The sequence below is a fragment of the Eubalaena glacialis genome, chromosome 4 (genome assembly GCF_028564815.1).
Source record: "Eubalaena glacialis isolate mEubGla1 chromosome 4, mEubGla1.1.hap2.+ XY, whole genome shotgun sequence".
Lineage (NCBI taxonomy): Eukaryota > Metazoa > Chordata > Mammalia > Artiodactyla > Balaenidae > Eubalaena > Eubalaena glacialis.
In genome coordinates, this window is record NC_083719.1 from 78,731,775 (window position 1) to 78,755,970 (window position 24,196).

A 24,196-nucleotide genomic window follows, 5' to 3' on the forward strand; every position below is an offset into this window, starting at 1 on the left:
CAAGCCATCCGAATTAGCGACCCTCTCGTTCTCCATCACATCACCCTAATTTAATGCTCAACGGGGCATTTATTTCAGCCTCGTGTGTCTTGTGTTAGTTTATTGTCTGTCTCTGGAATGTCTGCTCCACGGGGCAATGACCGTGTTTTACCGGCGCGGTGCCGGGTTCCTGGCGCCTACGGCCCAGCCCGGCCGGACGCAACAGGGCATCACATTTGCTTGATGACTGACCGCTGTTCTGAGCCCTGGACGAGACAGAGCCGCCGGCCTTTCTGCCAGGGGCGGGGCTTGCTCCGGCCACGCCCATGGACCCGCCCCCAGATCTAACCCGCTCCTCCAGCTCCTCTCCCAGGAGTCAGCCAAGGCCTGTGTGGTGCTTTTTCCTCTAGTTTCCCTCGCTCTTTCTGCAGCTGTCGCGAAAACCCGGAGCGGCGGATCTCAGAGCGGGCGGAGCGGCGCCGCCCCTCGCGGCACCTCCCCGACAGCCTTCGGCGCCGCGCTGGGCATGCTCAGTCGGCAGGGCCGCTTCAGCGCTTGGAGTAGGAAGCTTGGGCTCTCCGGCCGAAAGGAGCCGCGGCGGGGGGAAAATGGAGCCCTTCACGGATGGTGAGTGGGCGGCCAGAGGAGCCAGGGCCGGTACCGGTGCTCTCTGGGGCCCAGAGGGTCGTGGGCAGTCGTGACACGCGAGGTCGAGCTGCAGTCGCCCCCGCCGCGGTTTTCCCGCGAGCGTTTGGGGGCGGTGGAAGGGGACCGGGGGAGGCAGTTCGAGGCTCGGGGGAGGGGGCGGGCGGCAGCGGTCGCTGGCCGGGGGCTGGCGTGAAGGTCAGCGCCGCCGCCTGCCCCGGGTGGGGGCGGTGTCGGGTGCGGCCGGACCCCACGCTCCGCTGCGCGCCCAGGTGGGCGAACAGCAAAGTTTGGGCTGCTGTGCGCAGAGGAGGGGGCAGCGGGAAAGTTGGCGGCCTGGGTTTGCCCCGGGTGAAGGGGGTGTCGGCTATGGCTCTGGGGCAGGAAGGGTTAAACCGCGACCAAACCCAACTTCTGTGGCGCGCTGGGAGCTGTCCCCCCCGTCCTTCAGCGAGTTGCTGGTGTGACTTTTCCTAATAGGACGGGGTGGGGGCTTGGCAGGTTAATTTAGTGGAAGGAAGAGAAACTTGCGGAAAGGCTTGATCACCCCTGCTGGGTGCCGAGGAGGTTCCTGCCGGCATTGCCACCCTCCCGTCTGTTGCGGACGCACTCCGCAGGGCGTTCAAGCCTCGTTTCCCTGGCTCCCGAGAATGTCAGTTTTTCAGTCGAAGACTCATTAAACATCAAGGGTCCGTCACGGTGATAGCACGGTGTGACTTGAGGCAAGAGTCAAAGCAGGAGCCTGCAGGATGTTCTGCTAACAGCCACAGCCCTTTACTGAATGGAGCGAACAAATCCCACCCTACTTAAAACGATGGCTTTTGTTTGGACCAGAAGTGCCAGAGTCACAGTGTAGGGGTGAGATGTCTTACAGTTTGCGGCGTTGAGTAAATGGATTCCCTTTTGGGATAGAAAGTAGGAAAACTGCCAGTAAGGGAGAATTCACACTAAAATGAGAGGGTTCACTTTCTAGTTGACATGTTTTCCTGCGGGTGGTTGGTTACTTAGATAACCAACCAGTAGATAGATATCAGTAGTTTGTCGCATTAATAGAAGACAAAATATATCCCTGTTTGGGTGGGTCCGTTGCCACCCAGGAGACAGAGACGTTGTCCAGTATGTCCTAAACCCTAGCCAGACTTTGTTGTATGCGGTGTTTCATTCATGGGACTGCGAACTACTCATTATGTTCTCCCTGTCCCTAATTCAGGATGCTTTATTCTACTGCCATCTTCCTGTCTGTACTGTTTAATTAGGCTTAATGATGACAACTTTAATTCTGAATTTTCTTTCTCATTCAGGTTCTATTTGTAATTACTAAGGCTCTAAGAATAGTCTGGTAAGGTTACTAAGAAAAATAAGGAAGATTTGAGCTGAAAGGAAGCTTAGAGACCATCTAGTATTTTGGTATAGAATATGTTTAATACAAATCCTTAAATCCCTTCCAATGAGTATTCCAAGGCTTTTTCTTTGTTCTAGATAGAAAGCTTGGAGATTCCATGTTTGTAGGATTTTAAACGAGAAGTTTCCTCTAAATTAAAAAAAAAAACCTCACAACAAGGCTGAGTCACCCAGTTGGTCAAGATTTTTGCTAGCTGATTTGGTGAACCTGTGCCTACAGAATTAAAGTACATTCTCAAGTCTTAAAATTGGGGCCTTTTCTCCCGTCTTAGAATAGTTTTAGAATATGCTCCTCTAGATGTGAATATTTGCAAATTGTCACATTTGGGAGGGCAGTGGAAAAGCCCCAGAGAGGAGAACAAAAAAGAAGCAATGCTTCAACTTTCATGTAGGAAATTGGATTTCTAATCCTTTCCTGTCTATCTTCCAAATTTTTCAGAGTCTGTGCTGGAGACAGTTTAGCAATGCATCATTTTAGTTAATGTATTAATCACTCCTCATCTAGCGTCCTTTAACAAGGAGAATAGAAACTACAACATCTAAAGTCAACAAGAAATTAGGTCCTAGCAATTTGAGGTGCTTTTCAGGTTTAAGGTGGACTCATTATTTATTTCAGAACTTTTGAAGAATAACTGTAGAATTTTCTAGTATCTTCAAACAGGACAGGGTATAGCGTAAAGTATGTTTATCTTTGTACTTAATCCTTTTGAGTACAAAGAATAGGTACATCTAATTCTCCCATAGGTCTGGGTGTTCTGGTGCAGAGTATTCCATTACCCATAGAATTTATTATTGCAGCGTTTATCAAGTTTGGTGTGGGCTTTTGTTACACATTTATTCTCTTTTAATAAAATCGTCACCACTTACATTTTCTCATATATCCCTGTATATGGAGAGAGGTGTGAGAGCTTAACAAAAAAGTTTCAGTAACTTGGGACCCACGTATCTTTCAGTTAAAATCTTGTCAATGATTTCACCGCCTGAAAAGGGGCAAATTTAGTTTGTTTTGCTAATTTGGTTTTCAGTACTCATCTGTTCCAGTAAGGCTTTTTCTGCTTTCCGTGTTTTCTGTCAAAAGTTGCTTCAGGTATGGCTCATTTTTCTTGGACCCTGCTCTCTGCCTGCTGATAATGGATTTATTTGATGACCATCCTATGTTAACCTGTCGAGGTAACACACTGCTGTAATCCATTTAAGATGCACATCTCCAGAAAGGGCTTACAAGGAGGCACCTTATTGCCAAGAATTTCCATTTGGCTCAGGAGGTATTTTTGGTCTTGCCCTTGGTGGGGACTCCTGACTATTATGCTGAAGACTAGATATCCAGTCTGGCTTTGGATCTTTGGTGCCTTTTTTATGGGGAGAGAAATGTGCTGGACTAGTACTCAAGATTGGTTTGGTAGTAACTATTATGTTCTGTTAGGCGGGTAGAAGTGAAACTGCTAGGGAGCAGTGATTGATATATTACCAAAAACCAAACAAAAAATAGATAGCAACTCTAGAGGTCTTTTGATAGGTGTACTAGATTAGGGCAAGTAATTATTTGATGACCACCTAGTTTTATTTGTTCTCATTTGCATAAAGGGTTGGGGTATTTTAGAGTAATTTAAATTTATGTTAAGGAATGGAAATACAGAGCTCACCCTCAGAATCTGATTGAGGAGGTCTGAGGTTGGGTCTAGGAATCTGCACTTCATTTTGAGCATACTAGAAGTATTCACCAGAAGGAAGCTTTTGAGAAGTTTACTAGATAAGCAAATTCCGTATGTATATATTTGTGTGTATATGTGTGTGTGTATTTTTAAATGCTTTCTAGTTTGTGGTATGGCCCAAAGTAAATCTTCAGAGGGTGGAAAAGGATGATATTTGGAAGCTCCAGCACTGAAAACATAATTTAAACAGTTTTTTTTCCCCAAAGCCCCCAATAATCACTTTAGTACTACAGCCTTGTGCATAATCAAACAAGGGGCACTTTCCTGTCTTATAAAACTATTTTTTTGTTGTTATCAGATTGGCATTCAAATGCAAGTATTTCCCAACTTCCAAAATGGGAAGTCTGGACAACTAATTAGATATTCATGGATTGTAAGGCAGTATAAAATTGTGATTTCACCTTTTTAATCTTACAAATAACATTTATCCTATAGGTATGCATTTGTTTTAAATTTTTTTTTTTAGCAACTATCAAAAATGTGAGCTTACCACATTCTGTTCATGTACAGTTTTCTTTTGTTCTGTGATAACTTACCATATTGAGAAAAAAACGTTAAAAATGGAAGATAATAGTTTCTCTATATGATGGGATATAAGTTAAATTCTGCTTTTATCCTTCTGTCTTAAGTATTTATTTCAGTTAAGGGAAATAGGAGTGTACTGGATTCGAATGTCAACATCATTTAATAGTATAAGGTTGAGGCTGTAACTAGAAACCAATCCAGTTTTTAACTGGAAAGCAGAGGTGGAAAAGTTCTTTACTTTACATAACAACTTCCCCACAAAAGTATCTTGAGACAAGATAAATAGACAGCATATTTTAGAAACAATTAAAACCAGTGATTATCATTTATCTGTAGATGATTCTTGAGAACTCAGTTTGAAAAAGATAGAACCATAAAGATTGGTTATAAGGGGGCTTCTCTGGTGGCGCAGTGGTTGAGAATTTGCTTGCCAATGCAGGGGACACGGGTTCGAGCCCTGGTCTGGGAAGATCCCACATGCCGCGGAGCAACTAGGCCCGTGAGCCACAATTGCTGAGCCTGCGCGTCTGGAGCCTGTGCTCCGCAACAAGAGAGGCCGCGACAGTGAGAGGCCCGCGCACCGCGATGAAGAGTGGCCCCCGCTTGCCGCAACTAGAGAAAGCCCTCGCACAGAAACGAAGACCCAACACAGCCATAAATAAATAAGTAAATAAATAAATAATTTAAAAAAAAAGATTGGTTATAAGGAAATTATCATATAGAAAATAAGCAAGGGGTGATTTCCTCCTCAGTAATTCAGTCAGACACCATTTTTGAAATGCCTGTTTACAAGTAGATTTTCTGCTAGGCACAGTTACAAAAAGCCCCACAAACCTGCTATCAGTTAATGCTAACCTCAATAAGAGAAATGAAATGGAATAATCTAGTTTTATTTTCATGCTAATATGAAAATAATAGAATATAGAAGAATATGAAAATAATAGAATACAGAAGAAGAATATATAGATTTATAATTATGAAATAAATGTACAGGATTGTCTTTATAACCTGTTCATATAATATCTGTCAACAATAAGTTCACATTTCTACTGATTAAGTGTAACACTTCTGTTAGAAAACAGCCTCATTTTGACTCTCTCTGTGAAAATGTTAGGAGATTGAGATATAGAGGAGTTTAGCCAGAGTTACCCCAGAAGTTGGGATGGAGCTAAATCAGACCTGTGGTTCTTGGCATTTGAGGTGAGGAGGACAGTGCAGCCATGTTCTGTTAATTAGCGACCACATGTCTTGAAAACTGTAGGAGGTTGGAGTTGGAGCTAATGCCACTACACTTTTCCATAATGTCATTGGAGCAAGCTGAGAAACAGGTTTTGTTTTTTTTTTTTTAATTTGAATTCCTAGATATGTGCCTTTTAAGAGTGTTCACTGGAAACTAGGGATGGGAATGAGGGAAATTTTGGAGCCCTTGGTGGTACAGCTCCTTTTTTATCCAGTGGTCTTTGTAGAGAAGGCTGCTCATTGCCCTGGTGTTTCTGTGCAGTAAATGTGACAGTAGGAGTTCCTGTGTCTATGAAAGAGTGGTCAGGATTCCCCTGTAACCTGATTCATTGTTGTAATCCATTTGTGATTATCCTGGGAGTGCCTGTAGGACTCTGAATCCAGAGATCTTTGGGGAAAATTGGGACTTAAGAGAATTAGTGATGAAGGTGAGAGCTATGTAGGGATTTAAGGCAAGGAGGAAGCTGATAGGCAGAGATTTTCAAAATGGTCATACCTTGAGCCTTGCAAGTCTTTGGCTTGGAAATGAGTCTCTTTTGGAGAGTAGGACACTGTTGTGTGAGGTTGAAAGATAGAGTCAAGGTTGGAAAGGGGAAGTAGGTGGGTCTGGTTGGACAAAAGGAATGGAGGGGTGAGGGGATGAATGAGTTAAGACTGGCATTTGGAGGCCCTAGAAAGAGATAGAAAACATTTGCCATGAGTTTAATCATACTGTGTACTTCTCTTTCCTAGTCAGAAAAGTCATAGTTACTTGTAAGTTGGTACTCTTCACTTTCCTGAATGTTTCAGATTTCAAGAAAAAAAAAAAAAAATACAAAGTACTGTTGAGCCGTTGACCTTGTGGGACCATCGTGGTGGCAGTCACTGTTCTTTATTGCCTTGTTTTGTTTCACCTTTCTACTGATGCTTATGGTTGAACAATGAACCAGTTTTTTTAAAATTCCAGGGCTTCCCTGGTGGCGCAGTGGTTGAGAATCTGCCTGCCAATGCAGGGGACACGGGTTCGAGCCCTGGTCTGGGAAGATCCCACATGCCGCGGAGCAACTGGGCCCGTGAGCCACAATTACTGAGCCTGCGCGTCTGGAGCCTGTGCTCCGCAACAAGAGAGGCTGCGATAGTGAGAGACCCGCGCACTGCGATGAAGAGTGGCCCCCGCTTGCCACAACTGGAGAAAGCCCTCGCACAGAAACGAAGACCCAACACAGTCATAAATAAATAAAAATTAAAAAAAAAAAAAAAATTCCAACATTGCATCTAAACTAGAAATCAGTTCATTTTCCAAATAAAGAAAATGTAGGCTTCCAAGGGAGTTTGAAAAAACAGTGGAGAATCAAGTTCAAATGTAGAAGACCCTTTGAAGCTCTTTTCCTTAATGAAGGTCCTCCTGGGAATTCCTCCCACTTAGTTAAAGAATGAAGTCACCAAAGCAAAACTCCAGCCAATTGTCTGGACTTCTGTAGATTGGGGGATTTGATGGTCCAGAGTCTTCTCCAGACCTCTGGTGCTATTGGGGGAGGCCAAGCCAGAGATCTGGGAGGAAGGGTGTTTAAGGAGGTTTTCTGATGTTCTACAGGGAGAGCTTCATAAGCTGGGAGAACAGGAGAATGGGAAGTGCATTGAGAGAACTGGTACCTCTGTGGGTTGGATGTGCTCCTTTCCTTCCTGGATCTCACAGCAAATGATGACCAGGACTGTGTGGTAGTGTTTCCCAGACAACTGCCTCAGGTGTCATTTGGTGTCATAGAGGAACTTTCTGGCGGGTAAGGAGGCTTTGGGTCACAGCTGAAATTGTTATTTTATAAGATTTAAAACAGTTGTTAGAGTATTCATCACCTCAACAACATTACACCATTCCAGAATTCTGTTTAGAGGAAAAATGGAGTTTAGTGGGAGTGATTAAGGAGAGCTAAATGTTTAAAAGATCTTTAAGTTGGTATTAGTAGTGTGATTTGAAGACAGAAGTAGTATAATATTTGTCTAGTTTCTTCTTGTCCCATAATTGTCAAAAGGGCCTCAGTGGTTAAGTAAGGCCCTTGGGGCTTGGTGGGAGGAACTAGCGTGTCCTAGATATATTAAGATCATGCCTGTAAGTTTGGGCTGGTTTCCCCTTATACTTTTAGCAGTAGTTTCTCCACTCTTTAAACGCTTAGTACCTAAACCTTTTGGGGCACTGACATTGTCCTTTCAGTATCTAGATTGGACACCTAGATTAAGAAAACAGCTCAAACTGAGGGTAGAGTGTTGGGTGTTTGTGGGAATAAGAAATGCATTGCTGTTTAAAACAGCAGCCTCACTTCCATCTGCATCCATACAAGCTACCAAGACGCTTAGTAATTTTCCATTTGGAGGAAGCACACAGAAAAATAATTCAATGTAGGAAGGAGGGTCTAGTGTGACTTGGAGATTAGATAAAAATCATAGTGTGCTGAGTTGGATAGAAATAAATGCACGTTCACTAAAGTGTGGCTAGCCTAGAGTGCAGTTGTTCATTGCAGTTGGGTACATAGTTCTGTTGTAATTAATTGCCAATTTGGGAAATGCTATTGAGATAAAGACTTGAAGAATTCATATATAGAAGCTTTTCTTGGCAAATAATCAAGTGACAATAACTATGGGTAGAAAAAATGTGGTTACAATCCCAGACTTATGAATAATCACTATTTTTAAAAAAAATAGGTTCATGATAATCAAACTGACTCTCAGTAAGTTGTGTATTGACGGCAAAGTTTTTGCTGTAGATTTGGTACTATCATTTACTTTGTGTTTTATCAATCTGATGGAGAAGTATTTCAGAATTATCAGTAAAATAATTATTTGTTCAAATCCATCTGAGATCAAGTCTAGCAAATTTATTCACCAACTGAGGTATTATCTAACTCATAAGCATTCTGTATATTGAAGAGTTCTTATAAACTTCTTCTGCAGGTCTCATGCAGTGATATGCACTCTCTGTTAAATCACTCATAATAGACACTCATAATAAAACTCATAATTTATTATGCTGAATGCCATTTTTCATGTTAACTAAGGAATTATGCAGTTAAGATTTTTTTGAAACAATATCCAGGTAGTTGATGGAATTAAAGATAAACTTTTTAGCTTTAGATTTTACAAAGCTATGTAGCTTTGCCCGAGAGATTAATGAGCATAAATATTTAGTCATCAATGACATTTTCAATTACTTTTTATAGCTAAATCTTTTTAAGAGGTGCCCTGAGGATTGTCAAGGACTGTGGGACCTATGTTATGAGGAAAGATTTTTAGAAATATTTTGTAAGATAAAGATTATAAGTTTGGCTGGAGGACATATTTGATATAAATATAAACATTAGGATAAAATAATTAGCCTAGAAAAGGAAAAGAAAATTGAAAATTAAGCTAAAATAATTTTATTTTCCCCACAAGGATATTGGCTAACTTTTAAGTGACTAAAATGGCATATCTTTATGTGAATTCTGATCATTGTCATAATAATAAATATAAGGATAAAGGAACTAAATGCTCTCAGTATTCTGAACTGGTCTATTTTTAGTCCCTGGACTATTATGTTGCACTAACTTGATGCTTTTTGGTGTCTTCTAGCCAGAATTGTTTAACTAGATTATTTCCTCTGTGGAATTGACACTGTTTTTGAGTGCTATTCAGTAGAATTAAATGGTTATTGTTAGAAACTTGTACATTATCGTAAATTTTACATTTTCTCTTGGTTCCATATTAATTCCACTGTGGATAACAACCAGAGAAAATAAATGCAGAAATATATAGTACAAAAAATTTTGAAGAAGATGAGTGCTTTGGGTTTAATTCTTTTTCACTGAAACCGGGTAGTGCTGGGGTTCAAATCTACTTAATTATTTTCTTCTCTTTTTTGTTGTTGTTATTTTCCCCTTTTTTTCATTTTGAATTTCTTCCTGTTTACATCATGCTAAGAATTTTTCTTCACCTCTTATTTTTATCACCAAGATTAAAAATATAACAAACCAAAATTAGTTTTCCGTGTCTCCTTGCTGCATTCTTCTGCATTGGCGAGTCAGGAGTGGGGGTCAGAGAAGAAGCATACTGTGAATATTTTAATACAAATTTTCTTGCATAACATTTTAGACTACCTCAATTAACAGATTTTTTTTTAATTTGTCTTTGACACATCCCCACTTAACTCTTTTTTAAAAGATAATAGTTTTTAAAAAGATACCCCCTCAAATAAATACCTTCACTGTATGCTAACTTAGTCCAAGCTTTATTCTTAAAGCTGGAGTACAGTATGAATGCAGAATGGTCTCTGCCCTTGAGGAGCTTACACTCCAGTAGAATTAATTTTTTTTAAAGGTATACGGATGCACAAATCAGTACACTCTCTTCAAAGACTTTCAGACTTTGAGAAGGACAGGTCCCATCCCACACCATTTTCCTTGGGTACATTTGGTTTTGTACTTTTATTTCTTTTTTTTTTTTAATTTAATTTTATTTTTTTTACAGCAGGTTCTTATTCATTATCTATTTTATACATATTAGTGTATATATGTCAATCAGTACTTTTATTTCTTCATTTTGGAGATCTGTCCATGAATCTACCTCATTTCATAAGACTACTGCATAGTGTAGCGTAATAGTGAAGAGCAGGTCAGACTGCTGCATTCAAATCCTAGCTCCTCACTCACTAGCTCTGTAATTCTTATTTAAGGATATTACCGAGATGTTTTAATATCTTTAGTTAAAAAACTAAAATATGCACAGAAACTCAAAAATTTTTCTGATATTCACTGAAGTTTAAGATACATGATGGTTTGGCATATTCCAGCCATGGTGAGATTTTGAAATGGTGAACATATGGTATGTCTTGTATCTTGTTTACTAAAGGCTTGAGGCTAGTATAAGGGAGGATTCTTTCCATTTCATATTTATTAACAATTATTATGCATTTGTAACACTTTCAGGGAAGTGTTGCCTAACTAGAGGAACTACTCATTTCTACACCCAATTTAATTCTGGCTTAGGTGCGTTCTTCCTGTTCCTTCAAGCAAATGTAATATGCACCACCTCATTATTCGTACAAGTACAACTTATTTCAGTCTTAGGTATTATATATATTTTGTCTGTTAGGTGGGGTTGAAATAGTGAGGAATTAAAGACCAAAAGGGGTAGTGTTAACATGAGGATATAGAATAAACGTACTTCATTTACTGGCAACAAGACCTACAAATATCATAGGCATCAGGAATGCAAACAAACATGTCTATAATATAGTGTATATTTAAATTCATACCTATTTTGTTATGTTTCCTCACAGGAAGCTTACTAAGAAGCTAGTTTTACTAGTGAATTTGTATTTCTGCTAGTGACAGTGACACCCTTATTTTATTATTATTTTTGCTGAATAAATGTAACTTGGCAGCAGCTTTTGGCTCTAAGAATCTATTATGAATTATGGCAGTTTACCTCCTTACTTCAACACTGCCAGGAGGCTCTGGGTCTGGTTTTTGTTTGTTTTCCTCACAAAGATAACATTTTGAACTTCTGAAACATATAAGGTAGTGATTTTGATCAAACATCAAGGTAAAGGATGTAAGGAATAATCCTTCAAGTGTTTGGTGGCTATATGGATGGATTGCATGGGAATGAGGAGAGGTATTCCTCATCTTGGGCTATAATTGCCCCTGGGATACCTCAGGGTTAAGAAGATAGTGTTTTCCCACAGGAATAAGTTACTGGAGTCCACATTTATTCCCAGGGATGCTCAAAGAAGCATAAAGTATGTTATGAAAGCAGAGGTACCACTAGTTTAGGATTCATTTTCTCTGGTTAAAACCACATTTTGAATTCTGTGTGAAGAACATACATGCTTGTTCAGCCAGGAACTGTCAATCACATTTAACAGATTAAAAACACAGTTCTCTTGTATTTGGTTGCTACTAGAGTTGGCACCTAATATAGTGTTTCATACATATTGGATATTCAGTAAATGTTATCTAAGACTAATATTACATCAAACAACTAAAACATTTAAATAGCAATTTTGTTTTGTTTGTGCTCTTTTAATTCGGAGGTTTTTTTCTTTTATTTTTTGCAAGTAAAGTTGAATTTCAGTGCTCTTCCTTTTTCTATAAATATCTCTATAACAAATAGAGTAATTTCAAGGCACTTTTTTTGAATATTCTTATCAATGTTCATTCAGCTTCCCTTTCCATTGAAATGCATTTTGAGCACTTGCTGTGTTTCAGACCCTGTGCTTTGTACCGGGAAGATAGTGCTAAATAAGACATGGTCCCTGTGTTTGAGGGGAGGGAAGATGATGCTTAGAGAGAGGGTGTCTCTTACTCTGAAGCATTTTCAAAATCAAAATTAAAGAATGACCCAACATTTTCCTCCCTTGTCCTTTCATCTTCCCTGCCTTTTTCATAGCTAGAGAGCTGCTGTGCATTTGAGACCAAAGTGGTGCAGTTAAATCAATTTCTTTTCCTGCAGTGCTGTAGGGCCTTCTGGCTGACCTGCCATTGGGCTATTTTGCCCTTCATTAGAGAGCCACAAAAACAATTACCAAGCCAATTAGATTTGACTTTTAGAAAGGAATTTCCTAATATCCAAGAATTGGTAAGAGGCATGAATTGGTTATGCATGAGCATTCAGGTGGCCTTAGGGAAAGAGTAAAGGAGGTGAAGCTGTGTCATGGCTGTCAAGTAGGTAAAGCCATTGACAGGCAGGGCTCTCTTGACAAAATAGAATAACTAATGGTATGAGTTAGTTATAGTATGAACTGAAATATGAAAGCATGAATTTTAGACCTGAGAGTAACCAGTAGGAAAAAATGTGGATGTTTCTGTCCTGATATTAATCAAAGGTAAAAAAATAGGTGACATTTTGAGAAGAACAACACTTAAAACATCTGCTTAGTGGCCATGTAACATAAATAATGGTGTGTGAACTGTAAAGACATTTATTCAACATCTCCTTCCCACTTAAAAAGTCTCCTTTTCCCCCTCTTACTCAGTATATTTATGGAGTGCTTATATGGAAACAGAGTATAGGCAGGGTACCACAGACTGGGTAGCTTAACAAAAGTTTTCCTACAGTGTGAGGGTTAGGAGTTCAAGATTAAGATGCCGGCATGGTTGGTTTCTGGTGAAAGTCCTCTTCCTGGCTTGCAGATGGCTGCCTTCTTGCTGTGTCCTCACATGGCCTTTCTTCTGTGTGTATAGAGAGCACTGGTGTCTCTTCCTCTGATCAGAACACCAGTTCTGTCAGCCTGCTCTTACGACCTCATTTCACCTTAATCACCTCCTTAAAGGCCCTGTCTCCCAAAACAGTCACACTGGGGATTAGTGCTTCAATATATGAAGCTGGGGGTGGGGGAGGAACAATTCAGTCCATAATAGGCAGCCTTCGTTTTGGATAATTTTGTTTACCTCAAGGTAAAGAAGGTTGTGTTTTTTCATAGGGACAAATTATTGAAGTCCACATTCCTGCCTGAGGATGCTCAAAGGAGCATATATGGTTAAAATCCTTTGTCCCTTCCGGCCCTACTATAGAGTGATTCAGACCTTCTATATTTACTTTCCTTACTTTATGTGTTTACTCTATATACATTTTCTAACAATATACTGAGACGTCCATGCTTGAATCAAGATGTCTGGCGAGTTTGGGAATTTTTTTATCTTTGAAGGCACAGTTACGCTTCTCAAACTTTTTCGTCTCAGGACCCCTTTTATATACTCTTAAAAATTATTGTGGACCCCTAAGAGCTTTTGTTTGTGTGGGTTATGTCTCTAGATACTTACCGTATCTGGATACTTAGAACACTGAGAGATTTTTTTAAATGTTTATTAACATATTTCATAATAACAATAAAAAGCCTTTTACATGTTAACATAAATAACGTTTTTAATAAAATAACTATTTCCAAAACAAAAATATTAGTGAGAGACATTATTTTACATTGTTGCAATTTGTTTTAATGTCTGGCGTGACAGAAGGCAACTGGATTTTCACATTTGCTTCTGTGTTTAGTCTGTTATATGAAGCGTCATGTAGCCTATGGAAAACTCCACTGTACACTCATGAGAGAATGGGCATGAAAACAGCAAATAACATCTGAATATGAAAATAGTTTTGACCTTGAAGACCAGCTGAAAGAGTATCAGAAATTCCCAGGGGTACCCATACCACATCTTGAGAACTGTTACTCTAAACATTAAACCTGTCTTTTATAGAGACTGGGGTAGAATACCTTAGGAATCCACAGCAGGTAGAAAGTGGGGCTGTTGGAATTGGGCAGCAAGTTTCTTAAGACAGATCTAGGTCACAGGAGAAGGAAATGTTCTAGCCAGGCATATCTGACAAACCACACATCAGATGCCTTTGTTACTTGAGTATTCTACCGTCATTTATTTCATCCCTGGATGGTTCTAAACTAGGGAGGACACAGAATTATTTAAAATTTTTTAATTAGCTTTAAAAAATAATAATTGATTTTATCTATTTTCTGTTTATACCTGAAGGGTTTTCTTCTTTTTTATTATTAAAAAAGAAAAACAACTTTATTGTTATTTTTTGGTGGTTGCCAAGCCATGATGTTCCATTTGGCTCAATCATTTTACATTTATTAGTTCCTATCAGATCTATCCATTTATTGAAGTATAGTTGATTTACAATATTGTGTTAGTTTCAGGTGTGCAGCAAAGTGATTCAGTTTGTTTTATATATATATTTCAGATTATTTTCCATTATAGGTTATTACAAGATACTGAATATAGTTCCCTGTGCTATACAGTAAATCCTTGTAATTAACCTATTTTATGTATAGTAGTGTGTATCTGTTAATCTCATACTCCTAATTTATCCCTCTCCCCCTCCCCCCTTTTCCCTTTTGGTGACCATAAACTTGTTTCCTATGTCTGTGAGCCTGTTTCTGTTTTGTAAATAGATTCATTAGTATTATTTTTTAGATTCCACATGTAAGTGATATTATATAATACTTGCCTTTGTCTGTCTGACTTACTTCACTAAGTATGATTTTCTTTAGATCCATTCATGTTGCTGCAGGTGGCAATATTTCATTCTTTTTTTATGACTGAGTAATATATATACCCATATATATATATCCACCACATCTTCTTAAACCAGTTGTCTGTTGATGGGCACTTGGGTTTTCAACAAGCTGCCCCTCTTTCCCAAAACCCTCTCCCTCCAGCATACACATAATATGGAAATATCATTTAACTTCTCAGTCCTTTGGTGATTTCTTAGACTTATCTTAATTTTGATGAATTAAAGTCCTACAAGGTTAAGTTTAATTATTTTTTTCTACTTGTCCTGATCTACTGAGTCCAGAATGATAGAAAATCCTTTGTCCCATGCCTGTCCCACCATAGAATGATTTAGACCTTTAAGAGAACTAGAATCAACTCTCTTTTTTTCTCTGGGTTCTTTGGGGCCATGAATGACTAGGATTGATCTACTTAAACTATCTTCCCCTTCAAAAAATATCTGTACCCACCATGTTCATAGCAGCATTATTTTCTGTAGCCAAGACATGGAAACAACCTAAATGTTCATCTGTGGATGAATGGATAAAGAAGTTGTGGGGGGGGGGTGTGTGTGTATGTACGCATATGTATATATGTATGTATATATGTGTGTGTATATATACACACATGCACACACACGCAGTGGAATATTATTCAGCCATAAAAAGAGGAAATCCTACAATTTGCAACAACATGAATGGACCTAGAGGCTAAGTGAAATAAGTCAGGGAAAGACATATACTGTATGATCTCACTTATATATGGAATCTAAGAAAAAAAAAAACAAACCACACACAAACACACATCAAACTCATAGGAAAAGAAATCAGATTTGTGGTTACCAGAGGTGCAGGGGAGGGGGAGGAGAAGTTGGAGGAAAGTGAACAAAAAGTACAAACTTACAGTTATAAGGTAAATAAGTACTAGGGATATAATGTGCAACATGATGACTGTAGTTAAGACTACTTTGTGATATATAGGAAAGTTGTTAAGAGAGTAGATCCTAAGAGTTCTCATCATGAGCAGAAAGTTTTTTTTTTTTTTATTATATCTATATGAGGTGATGGATGGTAAATAAACCTATTGTGGTAATCATTTCACAATATGTGTAAATCAAACCATCATATTGATACCTTAAATTTACACAGTGATGTATGTCAATTGTTTCTCAGTAAAACTGGGGGAAAAAAACTGTCTTCTCTTTCTCTACCCCCCAAATAAGACATATGGTGAACTGTGATGAAATGCAGACACGGACATCCTGGCATGTGCATGTATGTTAAGCCAATTGAACTTAAAAGTTCTCTAAAACTTCTGTAAAAGTAGATGATATACCCACCCATCCTAACCCATCTATTTAAAGTACCTTGAAATATTTGTATACTTACTAATATTATAGAGAATTAGCCCTTCACTGTGTTCGTGTTTATAGTGTCAGGAATATTTTTGAACAGAAGACCTTTTATGGTTCCTTTGGGTTAGTGGACAAAAAATACTTGTGGAACAAAGGCCTGGAGTGTGGCATGTGAATGTGCAGTAATTGTTCAAATGAATAAACCTCTCAGATTGGTCTTTGTATAATTAAAATCAGAGTACCGAAATGTTGTATATTCCTGATTCTTGGTGTTACATTTTTTAAAGTCAAAGAAAATAAAATCCCTCCCTCTTTCCCCATTCCTAGGCAACCACTGATCTGTTTTCTCTCACTATAGATTAGCTTACATTTTCTAGAATTTTACGTAAATGGAATTATATAGATTTTACGTAAATGGAATCATATACTATTGTTTTTGGCCTGGCTTCTTTCACTCAGCATAATTATTTTATTTTGAGACTCATCCAAATAATATCAGTAGTTTCCCCCCCCCTTTTCTTTGCTTTTTTTATTGCTGAATAGTATTCCATTATATGGATAAATCATAATTTGTTTATCCATTCACCTCTTAATGGACATTTGTTTCCAGTTTTGGATTATTATAAATCTCCTGTGATCATTCAAGTACAAGTCTTTGTGTAGACATTTGTTTTTGTTTCTCTTGGGTAAATACCTAGGATATGATTGGTTGGGTCATCTAGTAGCTGTATGTTTCAGCTTTTTAAGAAACTGCCAACTGTTTTCCATACTGGTTTTACCACTTCACATTTCCATCAGCAGTGTATGATAATGCTTATTCTTCACATCCCTGCCAAAATTTGGTATGATTAGTCTTTTTAATTTTAACCAATCCAAATGGGTGTGTAATGGTATCTCTTTGGTTTTAATTGGCATTTCCCTGATGACTACTGATGTTAAGCATGTTTTCATGTGTTTTTTTGGCCATTAGTTCATTTTCTTTTGTGAAGTGGCTGTTCAAATCTTCTGCCCACTATTTTGAGTTGTAAGAGTTCTTTATGTATTCTGGATACTAGTTTATGCAAAGATATAAATATATTTGTGTACTATATGTAACATATGTATCATATGTATTGTACAAACATATATAATAGTTCCACAAATATAAAAACACTAAAGACTATCATTTTCTGGTCTCCATAGTTTTTTGTTAAGAAATCCATGGTATTTGAATTGTTGTTATCCTGTATGTCACCTTTTTTTTTCCTAGCTGGTTTCAAGTTTTCCTTTACTTTTGATTCTTAGGAATTCAATTGTGTCTTGGCTTGGTTTTCTTTGGACTTAGTCTTTTTTGATGTTCATTGAACTTCATGAATCTGTAAATTTGTGTCTTTCACCATATTTACAAAGTTTTGGGCCATTGTTTCTTTGGATAATATTTTTGCCCGAGTATTTTATTTTTTTCCTGTAATTCTGGGACTCCAATTACATATGTGTTTTTAGTTCTTTTGGTATTTCCTAACGGTATTTGAGGCACTGCTTATTTTTTCTCAATCATTCTCTCTCTGTTCTTCAAATTGAATGATTTCTGTTTATCTTTAGGAAATGTTTACTGTCTGCTATGAGAGTCATAATTAAAATTGACCTTCAGTTGAGCTTCTAATCCCCTGAAAAATAGCTGGAGTTAACAGCTGCAGCGAAACTTGGTTCAATGAATAAATCTAAACTATAACTTTAAAAAAAATCCTATGCAGTATGATTTGTTGTAAACTTTGTTGTTAATTGAAATGCATTTTTAAGCAAATTGGCCAAATTATGAGGTACAGGGGTATCATTTCCTATATTGGTACTCTTATCATCCAGCACACTGAGTTCTATGTCCCAACAAGCTTCAGTGCAGTTATTCTTTCCCAATGATGACCGTATGTTACGTCTAGTCTTTGTAAGAAGATGGGAAAGTAGTAAAATGTGTTAGAAATATTTGCATCAAAAAACAAATTTTAAAAATTAGTAAAGTTTCATCACTTAGCCAGAAAACGCCTATATTAGTAATTATACAGATTCTCTCATCTCAATGATCATGTTTTACTGTACCAGGATTCAACTAGTACTACAGGGAAAAAAGGAGACACACACAGATACATTTTCTCAAAAAATCAACTACAAGGATGACGTGAGAAATTTCTCCAAAAATATAATTTTCCAATACATATCGATCTCTGTTTTGTCTGAGATCAGGATGAAACCATGCTTCTCAGTCTTGAACTGTCAGCTTGTCTCTTCCTTTCAATGACTTTTATTCTTCTGGTTTGGTCTTAAAGTCTTGAGAATTCATTTTATTGTAAATTGTAAAAACTGATTAAAAAAATTATTCTCTTTGTTCTTTTTAAAGGAAAGAAGGATATCTAGATTAGCGTAATAACTTGTAGCATCTTGTAGACTTGTTATTTTAGTTGATGGGTGCTTGGACAATGTTAAGATGTTGTATTACCTAGAAAGGACTCATTAAAAAAAAAAAATGTCTCCCACAGTGCAAGAACACATGACTTCTCTGAGGTTGCTTAACCATTTCCGTTAAGTCTGAGAAAGTGGTTGTTTTCAAAATCACCCAGCTGAAATTTGGGTAGAACTAAACTTAGCTGAACAGTTCTGTGGGTTAAGCTCACTTATTGTTTCACTTCCACCTTCCTGTAGAAAAGTTAAAGTTTAAAAATTAAAAAAAGAAATCTCCTTGGTTCCAGTCATTTTTGCTAATCAGCTAAATGACTTTAGACAAAAGTTCATTGTTTTATCTGTAAAACATAGTAGGCTTAGAGGATCTCTAAAAAAGCTTCTGTTTTTCTGAAATAGCAAACAATAAAGTTTCAGTAAAATGAGCACGCATTGTTTTATATTTGGATAATTTCATAATCATAATGGGCAGGGGGAGAGAGGGAGTTAAACTTACTGCCCATAATGGAATAGTAATACAGTGAATGCAGTTGGACAAAATCAAACAGCACTCTTTGAGTACCTACTAAGTGCTGGCTCAGAGAATTGTGGAACCACAGTGCCATTGTCTGACACATTGTTGTGTTAATCTCTGAGGCCATCCTGAACCTCAGCTCTTCAGCTCTGATCTAGAGGTGGCTCTGTGATCACCCTTGCCCAACTCCAGAGGCTGTGAAGACATGCAACATGTCCTGGCACAAGGAGTCTGGTTTGACACTCCTCAGCTACTTTAAGTTATGTCACATGGTGCTGAAGGGTTTAGCTACTGCAGTTCAGAAAAATGTGAGTTTGGAACTCAGTGCCACTTCCTAGCAAGTTCTTCACCTCCCTGACACTTCTGCATCCATAGAATGTTGTGGGGATTAAATTAAATGAGATGACACATGTAAAATGTTGATTACATAATACAGAAAACTAATAATTATTGAGCACTTACTGTGTGCTAGGCTCTGTTCTAAATGTTTTACACGTATCTCATTTAATTCTCACAACTCAGTGAGATAGATACTGTTATTATCTCCATTTTACAAATAAGCAAACTGAGCTTGGAAAGATGAAGTAACTTGCTCAAGGTTACACAGGAAATGGCAGAGCAGTCTGGATCCAGAGACATTCTTAACTACTTCGCTGTGTTCAGCCCATTGCTAGCATGTGCTAAACCCCTCAGTGAATGTTGAGTTTTATCATCATCATTATTGGTGGTGGTGTTAGAATGGTGGGTAGTGATTGTGAACTTGGTTTTACTTTTTCAGTGTCTAACCTGGTCCTGTTCTGGGACACCAGGCAGAGCAGCCTCACATCCACTGATGAGGGAGTGAGAAACTATGAAGTCAGGTACATCAAGGCCCTTGGGCTTTGGAAGAAAAGACCACAGCTGCACACAGGATTTTTGTATAAAGAATGTGAAGTGTTCTGAATACCCAGTGTTCCATTCTCTCCTTATGTGTCTGAGTTGAAATCTAAAATAACCATGAGGCCCTGCATATGTTCCATTTCAAAGATGCCAGAGAATCATAGAACTAGTATGTACAGTATAATCTTAATTTTGTTTTAGGAGGATAAATTAGTCTATAAGAATAGTACATCCAAAACATGAATAGTATACTATGTGGATGATGGGTAAATTAGTCATCTTTTGCTGCGTAATAGATCACAGAACTTAATGGCTTAAAACAGCAACCATTTATTTGCTCATGATGTTGTATGTCAGCAATTTGTGCTGGGCTCAGCTGGATGTTTCTTCCACCGTTCTTGCCTGAGGTTACTTGTAGCAGCCATCATCTGGAGCTTAATTTGGAGCTGGAAGATTCACTCCCATATCTGGCAGTTAGCACTGTCTGTTGGCTGGGCTTGTTTTTCCATGTGATTCCTCACCCACAAGGAGGCTAGCTCAGATTTCTTCTAATGGGGCTCCCAGGTCAGCAAAAGAGAAATAGTGAAAGCTACAAGGTCTCTTAAAACCTGGCATTGGAAATTTTACAGTGTTGCTTCTGCTGCATTCCATTGCTTAAAGCAAGTTACAAGGCCAGTACAGATTTAAGGGTTGGAGATACAGACTCCAATTTCTAATAGGAGGTCCCATGAGAGATTAATAGCAAATTCTATCCTGGTATCCAGGTTTGTCGATTTCACTATCTAGGGCCATTTCTAAGACACCTCAACAGTGTTGACAATTTTTCATTAATTTAATAAATTAAATTGACAGATTAAAACATGATCTGTACATGTTGGAAGGCGTTTCCTGTTTTCTATGTATAAAAAGTAGAAAATATAAATAATAAAAACACCCAACATACCTATAACTCCACCTTTCAGAAATAACCACTAACATTTTTATTTACAGTGTATCCAGCAAGATGAATGTTCATTTAAAATTCTATAACCTGCCTCTTAATACTATATTTTGAACACCTTTTCAAAGGTGTTCAGCAGTGTAAAATAGATGTAAAAATTTTTATGTATGCATAATACTTTATTGGGTGTGAATACACCTATCCCCTGATGTTACACATATAGGTTTTTTCCTTTTTCTTGCTATGTAAACAAAACTACTGTGAACACTCGTATACATATGTGTCTGTGCAGTTACTCTTAGGAGAAATTCCTCTTGTGGAGTTACTTGTTCAAAGAACGTATTTTAGGCTTTTGATGTGTATTGATGAGACATGATTTTTAAAATTACCTGGTTTAAACTCACTAATGAGTATAACATTGCAGAGCTAGGTTCTTAAGTGTTATAGTAAAATTGTTCTTTAGACGTTCACAAGTAAATGCATACATTATAGTTTGTGTTTGGGGAAACAGATGTGTGCTCTTGACTGTCAGGATGAACTCCTAGGTGTGAGCCTTAGACTTATATCAACTTCCCTTTAACATGATCTCAAACATAATGAATAATTTTTAAAACCTTGTTAAAAATGGAAACCATAAAGAAAACTACATTCCTTTAGCATTTCAAGTCAAAATGTGTAAACTTAGTTGCTAATAACATCTTATCAGCTAAAGCTTTTATTTTGCATGTGGGTCCACTGATTAGAGTTCTACTTCCATCTTCTTCCATATGTATGTGCTACCCGCGATACATCTGTCATTTCCAGGTCCTTTTTTTTTTTTTTTTTTTTTCAAGTGGTTTGAGAACTTAAACACTTTGGAGCCTGGGGTAAACATTTTTCTAGGACACCCTCTCGCCCAATCTTTTTTGTTTTTCTTGGCTAATACTTAATTTGGCAGCAGTGTTAATTTTGGGGACTCGCCTTTGTAGGGTCTTTCTGGTGCATAGCTCAGTTTTCATAGGAACAATTTTCTTTTTGTATTTTTTTCATTTAATGCAATACTTAATTATTGCATAACTGTAATTATAATGTTAACTAGCATAAACTGACTTGCAAGCAGACACTAATTCTTGGTGTCTGCTTTGGTGGGGGAATAAGTGCTTGAACCTTCTAGAGAGTAGCCCTTTAGTTGGAGATATTCAGTGGGCACTTGGCATCAGAAAATGTTGCACAGAGGGAATGGGGAACGTTGCTTAATTTGGAGTTTTATTAAGTGCGCATAGGTTAAAAGAACATATACCTTGTTTGTTGAGGTAGAAAATGTCCTTCCTTTACTGAAGGAAATGACTCCTTCCTCATTTTTTAATTCTTGTTTTACAGTTAAGGTTTGTATTAAACTTCAGGTGTTTATTTGTTCCTCTTGTCGATCCTTTACATTAAATTCTATATCTGAAGCATTTCACGGTGGGATTCTTTATGTGCTATGGCTCTTGTTTCTGTTTGGTACTCTCCTTGGTCTTTGGCATTCTCTGGCAAAACACCTCCTTTTCATTTTAAATGTTCTCCTTGATATTTAAAATAATGTACTTCATAGCTGCAACATTAAACTAGCAAGTAGTTCATCTTCTTTACTCCTTCCCTGTAGCAATGAAATGTTGATTTTTGCTCATAGGACCACAAAACTGCACAGAAAAATAGCAGCTGTGATTAGACTCAGTAAATATAATGCAGTGTAGAATTTGAAAATGGTAGGAAATTTATGGACTGAATGTTTTAGTTTGGTAAAGTAAAATCAGTGTCTGTGTAATGCTGCCTTTTAGGTTATTTCAGCCAGAAAATGTTGGGCATTATATAAGTTTAAATTGCCTTCTTACAAATTGTAGCTGTCATTGGATATCTGAGTAAGTGCAATTATAGCAAATGAGTGTGGCCTTTAGATACACTTAATCCCTAGAGATATTTTGGGAAGAGTTGTAGTGTCTTTACAATCAAGGCAACCATTTGACAAATGTCTTAGGAGTCAGATGACTTAAAATGTAAAACCTGTGTATTAAAATCTCTGAGAATCAGATACAATTATCTGAAGTTATCCTGTTCCACACTGGCTGACGTCCTCTATGGACATTGCTGTTGCTGAGCCTAAAAGACATCAAGAGGTCAGAGTTGTTGCTTATGCTGTCATTTGATATTTATGGTATAGAAGACAAAATGAGGTTTCCAGACTCTTCTTCCTTTATGAATTTATTTACTGATATGTGCCAGGAGTGACATTTAAGCATCATATTTTATAATAAAAGATGTGAGGGGGGAAATTATACTGATGGCTCTTAAAGAGAAATACTAGTGTGCTTGGCTGAAAAGTAGAAGATACATTTATTTGCTTATGATTTTGAAATTCCTACCCTAATTATGTAATATGTTAGCAATAAACTATTAACGTAGCACTAAATAATTTGCATAGTGTTATGACCCACTTACCTTATTTGACCCTTAGGATAAAGCAGACAGGGAAGTTGTTATTCCCATTTTAACAAGGAGGAAAGTGAGGTTCCAACACACACTAAGTGGTGGAGCCAGAGCTAGAACCCCCAGCTTCTCTTCACTATACTTTATGCCTCCTAAACCATAATTGATTTAAATTATATGCTGGCTTTGAGGAGTGAAGAGGAAATGTAGTCTGTAGAATCAATGTCCAGTAAAAATGAAGTGCAGTGACTCAGAGCTCATAATCACTGAAGTACTACTAAACCTAGCCTCATAACAGGTGTTAGAGAAGGACTTCCTTAACCTCATAGCTAGCATATTAATCCTGTCTTATGCCAAGCTTCAGTAAACCTGGGTTTAGCTCTCAAAGAGTTTATGAACGGACATGGATGTAATTTTCTTTAATTAATACTTCATTTTAATGTGTTGGGTATTGCTGCTTTGATTTCAACATTTATTGCAGCCTTCTTCCCTGCTAGGTACCAGGCATACAAAGATGAATGAGATAAGAGCCCCTCCCTGGAGCAATTATCTAAGTGTGAAGCAAAATTTAAAATTATAGTTCACTTACGCAGAAATTCTCCTCTCTATAGGATAAACGAGGCCTTGAAAATTTTCTAAACCTTCTCTTCCTCAACCTGTAATTCTTTGCTAAGCAAAAATTTACCAGGATTAAAATGTATTTTAGAAAGTATATGGAACAGGTTTTGGAACTTAGTATTTCATGCTAAATGTGAGAGGCTATGTAAGCATGTAGTGTGCACAACTTCCATTTTCCAGGTTTGAGAGGCTGCCAGTGGTGTGTAGTGTGGAGAGGCTGCAGTGACTCATAACTGGGGAATGATTGTTTTGATCTCTCGCTGTAGTCTCTGTAGAACATTGGCAGGGCAGCCAGCATAATTAACACTACACAGTCTAATAATAAATAAAACGTTATGGACAATGGCTACCAAGAAGCAAGCCTGCACTGGATAATCTTCCAAGCTGGCAGGATTACTTTAGAGAGATGACCAGATAATGTCAGGTTTACTATAAATCAAGCTGCTTTTCCTAGATTGTCCATGGAGTTACCGTTGAGGGGGCAAAGAATATCAT

At 37.9% G+C, this 24,196-nt stretch overlaps 1 protein-coding gene across 1 annotated transcript in view; it reads left to right on the plus strand.

Annotated features, from left to right (window-relative positions):
• Positions 1-492: 492 nt before the first annotated feature.
• LNPEP (leucyl and cystinyl aminopeptidase) overlaps positions 493-24,196 on the plus strand; it is a 98,913-nt gene continuing 75,209 nt past the window's right edge. The window contains exon 1 of the mRNA XM_061188009.1: positions 493-606. Coding sequence (XP_061043992.1) covers positions 588-606 — 19 coding nt within the window. The 5' untranslated portion in view covers positions 493-587. The remainder of the gene's footprint in view (positions 607-24,196) is intronic.